Source organism: Venturia canescens, chromosome 9 (genome assembly GCF_019457755.1).
Source record: "Venturia canescens isolate UGA chromosome 9, ASM1945775v1, whole genome shotgun sequence".
NCBI classification, from domain to species: domain Eukaryota; kingdom Metazoa; phylum Arthropoda; class Insecta; order Hymenoptera; family Ichneumonidae; genus Venturia; species Venturia canescens.
The window spans coordinates 14,195,621-14,208,657 of NC_057429.1; the positions used below are offsets into that span (position 1 = coordinate 14,195,621).

The 13,037-nt window shown below is 42.1% G+C and overlaps 1 protein-coding gene across 2 annotated transcripts in view; it reads right to left on the reverse strand.

The window, feature by feature from the left end:
* Positions 1-13,037, reverse strand: part of LOC122415546 (neuroligin-4, X-linked-like) — a 277,070-nt gene that overhangs the window by 79,189 nt on the left and 184,844 nt on the right. For both annotated transcript variants that reach the window (XM_043427741.1, XM_043427740.1), the window contains exon 7: positions 11,757-12,008. In XM_043427741.1, coding sequence (XP_043283676.1) covers positions 11,757-12,008 — 252 coding nt within the window. The remainder of the gene's footprint in view (positions 1-11,756; positions 12,009-13,037) is intronic.

The following is a 13,037-nucleotide window of genomic DNA, read 5'->3' on the forward strand; positions in this document are numbered from 1 at the left end:
ACGTACAGCGAGTGTGCTGGCAACCGAACGAGTAAGAGAAAGATAATTGGAGAGGTCGTAAATGCAACAAATTCCATTTGAAGAGTTAATTATCGCTTGGCATACCTAATTATGAGCGTACGAGCTCGTAGAAGAGCGAGCAAACATCCCCAATTGACCAACTTTCCAGCCCGATTCTCCTACAACAGTGATCTCATTGAACCCTATGACCACATCCTCGATTTCATTTGTTCCAACACTGTCGAAGCCTGAAAATTCATTACTGCGTCTGCAAAAGAGACTGGCAGAGAGAGAGAGAGAGAGAGAGAGAGAGAGAGAGAGAGAGAGAGAGGACAGGAGATTGATTCGCGGCTTTGAGAAATATTCTAAAGCAAAGTTCTGTCAGTTCTGATAGGGATTCGAACTGGATAAAAACATTTTGATTCTCGTCCCTAAGAAAACGATTATTAAATACAATGGCGGAGCGCTACGATGAATAGCACAACAGCAGAGTGCTTTTCCAGCTCATTTTTCAGGTGGATCCTTCAATTTAAAAATATATTCTTTTCCATCTGGCATATTGATGGTGCCAGAACATTTGCCAAGTCATAATGAAAACACGCACGTATCTGTCTCATCGAGAAGAGAGAGAAGAGAAAATGGAAATTTGGCGTACACACCTCCCAAGGTGGAGCTTATATAGGCTCCGCGAGTTCTTCTCGCTTTATCGCTATAGCGCATCTTTCTCGTCTAATGTACTTTAACATTATTAATGACGGGACATCTTATTCCGAGGTACGTAACTATACAAGCTAGACGTTCGCAATTTATCAAGCCTTTAATTAATCTCCGTTGAGGCGTGCGAGCGTGGAAGCGGGTGCTTGCCGATGGCGAGGGTGATGGAACGCGCGAAGGGGTGGAAGTAGTCATTCACTTTGCGCGCGTCGTATCGTCAGAGGGCTTTCCAAATCGTTACATGTGAGAGCAACAAAAGGAGGAAAATAAAAGAGAAAAAATGGGGGAAGACTTTTTTCATGTTTACTGGATAATGATTATTTCCAGATGGTTAATTGACGAGGGATCTTCATCGTCCTCTTACGTGGACATTGAAATTTTCAGTACTTTTCAAACAGTTGAAATATCGAAAAAGATTTTCCCTCAGCATGGCCATCACTCGTCTTGTGTTTCCACCGTACTCGGATATGAGTCTGCGTCCGGTGGATTTCGATCAAATTCACCAGAGAATATATCGGGCAATGGAAATAGTTGGGGAATAAATGTCGGCTGTGTATACGTGTACAGTTAAAAGGATACGGGGAGGGGGCTCGTTTTATTTGCCATTCTTTCAACAATAGAATGTAGGCATGGATATAGCGTATCAGGTTGCTGTTTCTCCATGCTTGTGTACGAGCGGAGAACGCTTTTTGGGATCAGGAAGCACGGTAGTTTCCGGCTCTTCAGACCGTAACCGTATTAGGCCAGTAAACACGTCGCTGGTAGACGAACGGAAGCTCGTTGGGATGGTACAACATCCCCTTACTCCGGCACGTTTCGAGGGGGCAGTTCGAGGGTCGTGTCTGAAGGACCTTCACGAGCGGGCGGTTCCCTCTGGACCGTCTGTACTTTTGGCCTGCCCCGCCGCTTTTATTGCTACGAGTATTTTAAAGCTCGAAATAGTAACACGTATCCAGGGGTCGGGGAACGGCTCGATTTTCGGGCCAATTGTTTCGATAAATACTGGCGCTCCAATTGATCTTCCGAACGTGCGGAACTCGGACTGAGTTTCACGATCGTCCTTCCGGAGCCATATTGTTTTTGGGGTTATGCGAGCCACCTGAAAAAGTTGGCATTCGGATTGAGTAAAAATGGAACAGCGGAAGGATATGGATGGCCACGAAGTTTTCGTGGATAATTTGTGATAAGTCGATGGAGGTGGAAAGATGTTTCGTGACAACGAGTAGCCGCAGGTAAAAGGGAAAAGTAAACTGAGCGGATTCGTCTCGGTGGGACGATCGTTGGTTTTTTTAGTGGACGTTGTCAATATCGTTAGTTACTTTCGTGACTGTACCGCGGTGCTGATTTTTCTCCGAGTATATTTCGAGCTTTTTCCTCTCTTTCTCTGAGAGCAACAGCCCCAATGAGATATAAAGTTTGGTCGGACGCTGCGCTTCGATAATGGACTTGTATGGCGTTGATTTTCAGCAACAACAGACCTGGCCAAATGCATTTCTCCGTGGGAAGCAGCGAGTACAAAACATTCTCATAAAGTCGATCAACTCTATGGCAGGAAAGTTTGGGAGCCACGTTATACGCTTTCTACCCTCTTGTTTCGTGACACAAAGACCGATACAGATGTCTACTGAGTTTCCGCGTATAAATATGTGTTCCAATTCATGATACTTCGTCGGACTTACAAAAACACTGATATTTCAACACACAAGCGGTGGACTGGACTGCTGCGGTAAATGCACTTGGGTTCGGTACGTTCTTGAGGCACGGACGCTTCCTCATACGCGACGAGGAGTAAAGTACGCGAATGCTCCAACATGTATGAGAATAATAGGAGAAATGTGAGTATGTGTGTATTTTCATTCCCGTTCTTTTCCTACATCCGAAGCTTTTTCACTCAGATTCAGCCTCCCCCGGTCCCTCCTCATTCGCCCCTCAGCCTTCATCTTTTCTCTTCCCCCTCCTCGCATCCCTCTCCATGCATGCTCATGTTGCCGCGATCTTTCTCCCATTGTCGTGACACGCGGGCCATCTCTCGAGCCACTATAACCCAGGTCATCCGGCCGACGCTAGGCGGGGTGCTTTTCACTCTTTGGCTTTTCCATTTCTATTTGAGCCCCTCGGCAACGGAGAAGCGGCAACGAGGCAGCAAGAGTCGCGCACGTTTCTCCCTCGCAGCCCTCTGCTCTTGTTCCTTATTCAACCTTCTCTCCTTTCTTACTTTTTATCTCCCGCCATTCTCCCTTGCAGCCTCCAACGTTGTCTGGCGAGGCATGCCCTTTCCCTTGCTCTTGCGAGTTATCCCTTGGCGTGTGCCACGCCAACTACCCCCATTGTCTTCCACATGCAAGAGCTTCCATTCTTGGCACAATGTTTTCTTCGACGTCGTCGAGGCTGGTGGTTGCTTCCCTGTCGTCCACCTCGTCGTCGCACACCCACCCCGGGGATTCCGAGCTTTTCACACGCTCGATTCACTATCTTTCGCTCATTCTTTTTGCGCTCAATCGTATCTATAAGCATACACGTGCTCGCGTGGATTCTCTTTTGCCTTTTCTTCATTCACTCTTCTCTCCCATCGCGCATCTTTCTCTTCTCTGATACTCGGCTCTGCCATCTTTTCCTTATTGTCTCTGCCACTCACCCTGCAATAATACACTTTGTATGAGGAAGATATCGCTCAGTTTATTTCTGTCACCGCTGACAGGGCCAACAACGCATTTGGATGCAAACGAAGATGAGACGTTAACATCAACCGGGATAAGCGAGCCCCGCGCCGCTTTTCAACGGGGGGGGAAGATAAATAGATGGTAAAACAGTGGAACGAATAGAGTCTGCTTGTCTACTTTTATGATAGATTGAATATAAATATACCGCGGGTACAGCTCGGCTGTTTCAATTGTAAAGTTTGAAAACGTCAAAGAATATGCGCTCGTTTAAGATCGTAAGAAGGTAGAATGTTTACGATAATTCGTTTCGTTGTCATGCGAAATTGCTTTTACATTACGTTGTGCATCGTCGGCTCGAAAGCTCTCTCCGGAGCATTAGCGCGGTAGCTTGAGCTCCTCGTACTTTTCGTCATTTCATACTAATTTCAATTGAAGCTTGTTTTATTCAAATTAGCTATGAAGAAACATGTACGTGAATACTTCACTCGGTCTTTAATACGATTGTTCTATCGCTAATTCGTCGAGTATTTCACTAATTAATTCAGTCGAACGTGAGAACTAAAAGTGGGTTGGGAGCAGGCGAAGGGCCTTCCCTTTTGCCTCCTCGCGCGCTTCGTCCTCCCCTCGCCGGAACTGGAGAGGAAAGTGAAGAGAGAAATAGCGAAGGAAGTATTGAAATTTTCTTTGTTCAATTACTGGCTCTCGAATCTTGAAAAGCCAGGTAGAGCAAGAGCAAGTGCACACCACGTGACAGTTTACGACATTCAATGTGCGCTTTCGTATTCGCTACGGGCTTGGTCACGCTTCCTCTCCGCCCCTTTTCAACCCACTCCTCCCCCTCACGCTCTTTCTTCTTCGTAAAGACTCGAATTAAATAATAGTTCTCTTATCTGCCACCCTGGGTCGCTCCCACTTCCTGAAGCGAATTCTCAGTAAAGACCCTTTTTTACCGTGCTCTACAATGAGGAGCATTCACCTTGCAGCCGTCAACACCCGGTACTTAAGCCCCCTCAGACCTCCTCTCGCATACTTTTCTCCAACTCCAAGTTCTGGCAACTCTCTCTCTCTCTCGCCTTCTTAATTAATTATCGTTGTTCAAACTATTGTAACCATCGACGGAATGTTTCTAGCTTGGGCTGAGATCTCAATCATTTTATTGCCGAAATTAATCGCTCCTGGAAAAGAAAAATAAAGTAATTACAATGAAATCTTTTCGTGAAATATTTTTTGTTACGTCGAGAACCTTTTTCATTTGCTTCGGTGAGTATTTAATTAGTTTTCCAGCAGAGAAAGGCTCGATGTTCACGGAACTGAGGTTGATGAGGGTCTTTCTCCACTTTTTTCCTCTTCTATATGACGAGGGTGGAAAAAAAATTGGCGTCATTTCATTTGACACATATTCCACGAAAGTTTGGTGTCAGCTCGCTCGAGAGGGAACGGAAATATTTGAATATCGCTTTGCGCATATAAAAATAGCCAAAAACGTTAGCAAAACCGTATTGAATGGTGCACAGGATGTTTTTGACATCTTTCCGTTAAGAAAAGTACCAAAATCGCGGTTTCGCTTTTTCAGTCCGTTATGTAAATTGAGTGTATTCAAAGCGAATCCATGTAACGTGTGCAGCGGTGCGTTTTTTCGTACGATTAAGTTTTCAAAGGTAGTCTCACAGGAATTGGAGTAAAAAAATTTATGTGATATACAGATCCGTGGGCTCGGTATACGTACGTCTATATAAATATTCAAGCTCCGAATCCTTTTCACAGAATTTCGAAAAACTCGCTACACGTTTGTCGCTACCACAGAATATTCCATGAAAAAGTTACACAAAAAATCGTGGTTTCCTATTTCAAATGGTCCGAGGAAACTCGTGACAGCAGTTTCACGGAAAATCTGCGTAAACTCTTGCTCTACGCCATCGACTGGAAGTCTCTCAAAGTTTGAGAAAACTTTCTCCGCGATCAACATTTTCATGATAAAATTGCTCGTGTACGAAACAAAAACTTATCTCAAGCTGAATTCAACATTTTTGATGAAAATGATGCTCGCTTTCCGCCAATAAAACGAGAACGTACGAAACAAATGAAAGAAATGAAAAAACTGTTTTTTTCTCTTTTAACTTTTGTAGCCAGGTTATTTTTGCATTCTGGCAAAACCAAGGAAAAACTCTTCGAAACTCATTCTCTACGAGCTACTGAATTATATTTCGCACATAAAATTATTATTAAAAAAAGGAGTTTGAAATTACACGATTTTTTGATTCCTCGCAAGAATGAATTTTTAAAAGGATCATTTCTCACAATTTCTGTTTTTTTCCTTCAAAAGACTCTTTTTCTCTGTAAGTAAAAAATATTTTCAGACACTTTGTTGTTCATATTGTAAACCCTGCTGAAAGAAAACTATATGTATGCTAAAATTTCATACGCATTCGGTCTATTCGTGTATTTATCATAGAATTTACTATGCTGACAGTGAAAATTTGTGATTTATATTACATTTTCACTCATCAGTAAGCGCTAGTCTGACACGATGAATAACACTCGAAAACAAAGCGAAATGTATTAGTTCTCGCGTGCATCACTTTTTGCTATCCACATAAAGCTGTTTAAAACTGAAGGGACGAAAAACAGCAAAATTCAAAAAATACTATGCTCTTTGTTAATCGGTGCCTAAAGACTTTGAAAATTTATGAAAAATAATATATTCCTCACTACACCAAACGAATCCGTTTTCTCCGTGTGGCCTCCTAAATGAACTATTTCATATAATTTAGAGACTTTTATATTTTTTTATTTACGCTTAATAATAATTGTGCTTTCTCTATTATTGAAAACATCCGTAGATTGAGACACGCTGGTTATACGTCAAAGGTGAGCCTCGAGCACCGCCCCGAGGCCGATCGATCTCATTTCTCTGTATATACACGGATACAGTAGAGATACGGTGGAGTACATACATAAACATTATTACTTGGAAAGCAGTTGAATCCAGAAGCCTCAGTAGGTTCTATAGATAGGGGGAGATGCATACTGATTGCTCGTGACGATACATTATCGGACGTGAATGGCTTCACATATATTAGATCACGGAGTACGCGGAGAGGGTTAAGATGCGCGACATTGGAGGGTTGGGCGGATGGAGATTGGTGAAATGCTGCACCAACTCAATCGAGGGAAGCAGACGTGTAACGTCGCGAGTCACCATTGTCTTGGCCTTCATGGGCGGCCCCTCGCATCACGTCCGATAACACACATGACACGGGAGATCGTAATCTTCGCTTCCACTTCGAAAGCACATTGGCGCAATGCATTGCCAACGGGTGAAACATTCCTCCGAATCTTCTCTCGTTTCTCTCCGCTCGCTTTTCTCCAGATCTCGAATTCAATGTAATTTTCATTATTTTAGCCTCACTGCAAATTTCTCCTTCTCCTGTTTGGCTCAGGCGGCGTCCGTTGTTCGAGCGTCTTCGTCATCCGCTTTGGTGGTTGCGGTTGACACTCGAATTTCATTCGTCATGCTTGCTTACGTTGAAATTCGTAAACGAGTGACGATTTCTAACCGTTTTAGCTCCGGTATAATTTTCGATTATACGATCATCAAACGCATTCGTGCGAAATGTCGAAAAATAATGTTTCCTGCGGTTCGCCATTGAAACCCGAGTCGGAAATTCAATTTATTCCTCGACTATTCGATCCCCAACACAAATTCTACGCTTCAACAATCGAATTCGACGAACACAACTGATAGGAGCGACGGCTCCGCTTACTTTTTCTCTCTTTCTCCGATACACGCGGCGCGTTGCACTCGTCCGGAACCATCGATAGTAAAACACTGCGAAATTCTGCGTGCATCCATTTCTCACAAACAGAGAAATAATTTAACTGGGAATTCATTCGCAGGAGGCAATCCAGTCGGGACGCTCGGTAACGAACATCGATTCTCATCCCTTCCTGTCTCCGCATCTGTTCTTCGGCGTGAAATCGAATGTAACTGAGACTCAAACGGTTCGAAGTATCCCAAAGATTAGGCAAAGATATCCGGAAGTTTTCGTCTCTCTCACTTCCGATGCTTAGAGGACTTCACCATGATTCTAAACTAAAATGCTGATCACTCAACAGATTTTTCTTAGTTTCTTTTTCATGACTCAAAGTCGAAATCTAAATATTCGTCGCTCGATTTTATGATTCGGACTTATCAATTAAATGAATTTCTGTTTAAATTACTTTAGTTTTTTATGACTTTGATGAAACGAAAAACGTGTAATGATCGTCTGTTTTTAAGCTCGAGATCGTGGAGTCTGAAGAAACGATTCTGCAATTGATAAAAAATTGATAGCATTTGAATATACAAGCAATTTATTATTTATTTCCTATACAAATACGTGAACAATGTGTAGATTAAATGAATACGTAAATGAATAGAATTCGTTGGAGATGGCATGTGCTGTGAATAATCGAAGCTAATGAACGTAAATCACGATGAAATTACATTTGATTTTGAAGTCATAAAATGTACGCATAAACGGATGAAGAGATTAGCTGTGCAGCTTCCCCACAACGGAAGCTTCCCTTTACACGACAAAATATTTATTGAAAAATTTTAATCCCTGCATCAGGAAATCTCTCAATGGAAACTTTTTTAATCAGGTAATACATTTTCAATATTGACTAAAATTTATCTCTTGCCTATTCGAGGAAACACACGAATATTGGAATTGGTAAATCGAGTAATTTGCACAAACCGCGAGAAAGCGATGGATCGACTGAACCGAGATTTATTCATTATTTTAGGTGGTTAATAATAAAAATGGAAGAAAAGAAATCGAATGATGAAAAACTCGTTCCTTTCATAATTTCCTAGTGGTTATCGAAAGTCAATACTTGAAATTATTAATTTTTTATTTCTCCTCTTCACTATCGTATACACTTACGTTTTGAGAGAAAATGTTAAAAAAGCAAGAAAGCGAATCATGTTCAGTTTGCAGCTTTCCAAGCATTATTCTCATTTTGTAGTAATTAAAGGAATTTAATTAGTACTTAAATTCTTTTCCAATTATCTTGCCAACGACTAATGAAATTCTTTTAATTTCGTGCACATACGCGCTGATCCTGGATCGTGCTTTTTTAAACTCAAAATACGAGCAGCATTCCTACGGGAAAAGGTAAATGCACACGAAGTATTGTTTGTCAGTTGCACGGTGCGCTGAACTCACGTCTTCGACTCACACCCCCTTTTTTGATTCTATATCTCACCCTCCCGCACCCTTCATCCCGGATAATATTTATAGACACGTAGAACACGTACTCGAGGGTAAGTATTCTCGCCTCACCCTCTGTTCTCCTGCTATTTTGTACGTATGAACGCCAACGAATACATTTATGTATTACACACGTCGACAAAATGAATATACAAAGTAATATGAAAATATGGGCAATTTTAGACCAAATGGAATATTCGTACTAAAAAATTATTTTTTTTTTACACAACTTGCTCGGTGACCGAAGAAATTCTGGATCAATTTTCAAGGCTTATTACGAATAACGTTTTCCCATTAATAAAAGTGTGCACACATTTCTGTGGATCCTTAAAATTTTTAAACCTGAGCCACGAATCCTCCAGAGGCCGAAAACGACCCCAAACTTTTCGTCAGCAAATAATATTCCTTGTGAGTGATAACGAATAAATTTAGCAATAGTGTTTCCTTACAATAATCAAAGAAACACGACACCTCAACATCTTCGCCTGAGCTTCGAAATATCGAGTAAGATTTTGTTATTTGGAGCTCTTTGACTTTTTCTTCCAGTCACTTCCCCCACATCTCAAACGAATCAGCTCAAAATCTAGAATTCTCATTTACAAGCGAAATTAGAAATTGTTGGGGAAAGCAGACTCCTGTCAGTTCCTTATCAAATGCATCACCGGAAATTATACTCGAATAAAAATAATAAAAAAGCACAATAACCGGAAGCAACATTTGGCCAGAATGGGCAACGATTTAGCATGAAAGTTCTCGTACGCGAATTCAACATCTATAGCGTACCAAGCCTTTAGTGGAGAACGTATTCGCTTACGTGCGAAGGGGTTCTAAAACCGGGACGAATGTTTATATGTATGTAACACAACATTTATGAGCCCAACTATTACCGTGTGTATTGGGTCTGGTCTGCGAGTGCGAGAAGAGTGTGAGTTTGTATGCGTTTCGCGGCCATATAACAGCCCGTAGACTTCAGGTAGAGTATTCCGGGCAAATAGTGCATGGTTACCAGTGAAAATATCTCAGTCCGGTCACGTCTTCTATATATGTAATAATGCGTCGTGGCTGAGGATACGAGGCACCTGAATATGAGTATACACGTGCATGTGTTCTTGTGTTTATCCACAAATGGAGTTTTCCTCACGTTGTTTTCTCTCGTCTAATACCATTTCACTGCCGCGCTTCCAGAGCCCTCGGGCTTTTTCTTTTTATTATTTCCTCCTCTACTAAACGTTTTTCGAATCGACTCGTATTGTCAGTCATGCTTAAACCGAATACGAAATATTCTGCGTAAAATTCTCTCGTTTGAATGTTAGGTCAAAATACATCGAGATTAGTATAGTGCATGGAGAATTGAATGGAGAAACCCCCTTTAATTTGAATACTTTCCGAAGCCTGTGTAGTTGGACTTGAACATTCGTAAAAGTGTGTCAGGAAAAACGTTATTAATTCGAGCCAAATTTTTCATTGCTGCGGCTATTTTAGTACGAACGAATTTGACGGTGGGCAAGTGTCAACAAAATAATTTTGCGTGGAGTGTTAAAAAGTGGGAAAAACATCGATCAAGAGCGAAGAATCTGTCTGTGCAGGAGGCACGAAATTCCGGGGGCGTTTTCCTGCAATTGATTTTGCGTGGCGAAATTCGCGATAGTGCAATTGCGTAGCGTTAATGCGGAGAGATTGAGAGAGAAGGAGCAAGACAGAGAGAAAGACGAATCGGGAGGGAGAAGAGAGAGCGAGAGAGAGGATGAGAACGCAATAGCATTTGTTCCCGAGGGATTCCCTCGACTGGCCTCGAATCACCCGCACGGGAAACTCGCTTCGTTCATGTTTGTTCATTCGGAGAGGTTACACGGTCGATCGGGGCTGCGCGAGATTCGTCGTTGAGCGGTATACCAAAACGCATTTCCCCGGTGTCACACAAATTTATCACGAACACAAGCGAAATTAATGTGATTCCTGTCTTATTTTCCTTTCTCTTTCTCCCTCTTGCCCATTCGAGCGATGAAAGCATTTTGTTCGGTGTAATTGAACAATTTAGAACCCCACTGAACGGCAGCAACCGACGCGAGTGCATCGACGAAAGAGCAAAAAATCAGTAGTGCAAGACGAATGTGGTCAGACATAAAAAGAGAACCTCATAACGTTTTAATTTGCAACGAACCTTTTGTTTAAATCGAACACTTTCAATATTATAACAATTAAAATATTATTTTTATACTTTCATTACTATACACACGATTTTTGCCGCACTCTGATAAGCTCCTTCGCGCAGGAAACTTCGATATTTATCATTTCTCTGCGGATATTGTATTTTCAATTTTCACGTAGCTGCATAATTAATTAACAAGGATACCCAATGGATGAAAGTGCGCGCGAAATCTATCGCGGCTATATTTTATAGCTAACAAAATATAGGCGAATATACATCTATATTCGAATTCACGTCAATACAAACACTCAAAAATTTATTCACTCACACGTTCATGCTTGATCTCTCGGTAGCCAATTAACGAACTGTTTACGTTCAATTATGGACAAATTACGTTCCTCCCTCGAGGAAAGGGAGGGCAGGTGCTGGAGGATCGACGGTTTTCGGCTATTCCGACGATTTTACTCCCTTTTCACCCCCTTCTACTCTTGCTCCACCCTTCGCCCGGTTGATAACAAAGCGAGAGGTGTATTCGACGTTCGTAACATTGCAATCAATATCTCGCTTCGCACGAGTCTGTGCCCACCGTGCATCTCCGCTTCTCGGCTTTCCCCAATGTATTCATAAACCTGCTCCCACGCCAATGTTTGTCTTGACTTAATACGTTCTCACGACGAATAAGCGATTTCCCGATCCACATCGGGCCTGGGTGCCTCGACCTTTCAACCCGAAATCGGATTAACCCTTTTTTATGAGGGAGATCGATAAATACCGAGGAACGAACGTGCTTCAGAATGCCACACGCGTGGCATATAATTATTTGCATCAGAAAAAGCCTGAAGCGTAACACAACTGGATTGGTTACAAAGAAAATTTCAATTTTTTAAGTATCCAATTTACGAAATCGGTCAAACATCATTGTCGGGGAGGAACACTTTGTCTGGTGCAGGGTTCGAAAATATGAAAAATTTTACTCACCTCTGGATAACCACCCTTCATCTGATAGTCGAAAACGTAAAAATACGTCTTGGGCAGGGGCTCCCTCTCGCTGTCAGGGATCGGTGCCGCGTGCGGATTGTTCGGTTTCTTCGTGTGACGAAGAGTAAAGAGATCGCCCGTTTGTACCAAAGGTGCGACGAATTGAGCGTCGCTTAAAGCCTGTACGCACGAGTCTCTCGTGTTTTTTGGATGCTGGACGGTTCGTTCCCAATCCGTGTATTCGTTCACCACCTGAAAACAAGTTTTAGCAAATTTACTTTTTTATCGAACAATGAGCATTCGAAATACTCGAAGAATTCGCGTGTCAATCGTTTATTTCGTTTCTTATCGAGCAAGAAATCATTGAATAAGTTTTATTCCTTAACATTGGCCTCATTATTTTCAGCTCGAGCGTTTTTATACAGAGTTGACGACCCTTCACATCGAGGATTGTTCGAACGTGTAGGTAAGCGGGGTAAAAACGCTGAGGATTACGGCGCGATTTACCACCATTTCGAATTTCTTTTGTCAGTTTATTCGTTTTTTCAACGTTTCACGGCGTGATCTATTCGCTCGGCTCGACCGTCGTGTGGGTCGCGTGTTCCTTGTTTTGTTTTGTTTTGTTTTTTTTTTTATCATTTTATTTCATAAATCTCGTTTTATCCGCATTCGAATACACCGTTTAACGAATGTTTCGAGATAACAATACAACGAAACGGAATGTTTATAATATCAGAATTCCACACACGCACGTATAATAAAGTATGAGTGGGTATATTGCTCGTGGGGATATAAAATATACGAGAAATTCGTACAGTTTCCGGTAACTTGGCTTTCGGGTTATCAGTTTAGGTGGAAATGTTCTTTGGCACGTTGATGAGTGATCGAGACCTTTCATCCGATGTATCAACGTAGTTTTCATGCTGTTTATTTTTCAGAGGCTTTTTTTTATCCTGCATGCGCCTCGGAATTGCAGAATTCTCATGAGGCTGCGCCTGATAATTCCACTCGAGAACACGCACACGCGCACCAACACACACTTCTATATGAGAGCAGATTAAACGCGCAAAGATAAATAAAATAGTACATACGCTCGGGGATTTTGTGAAATTCGACGTATTTCACCAGCGAGCTAAAATATTACTCATAAATGCATACACACCAAAACTTTCATTGCCCTTCTGTAGCTATGAGGGGTTACACATCTGGCGGCCGGTAAATCGCGCGTTGATTCGAGCTCTTTCTGCGGATATTTGTAACGAGGGATCGCGCGTTTTATGA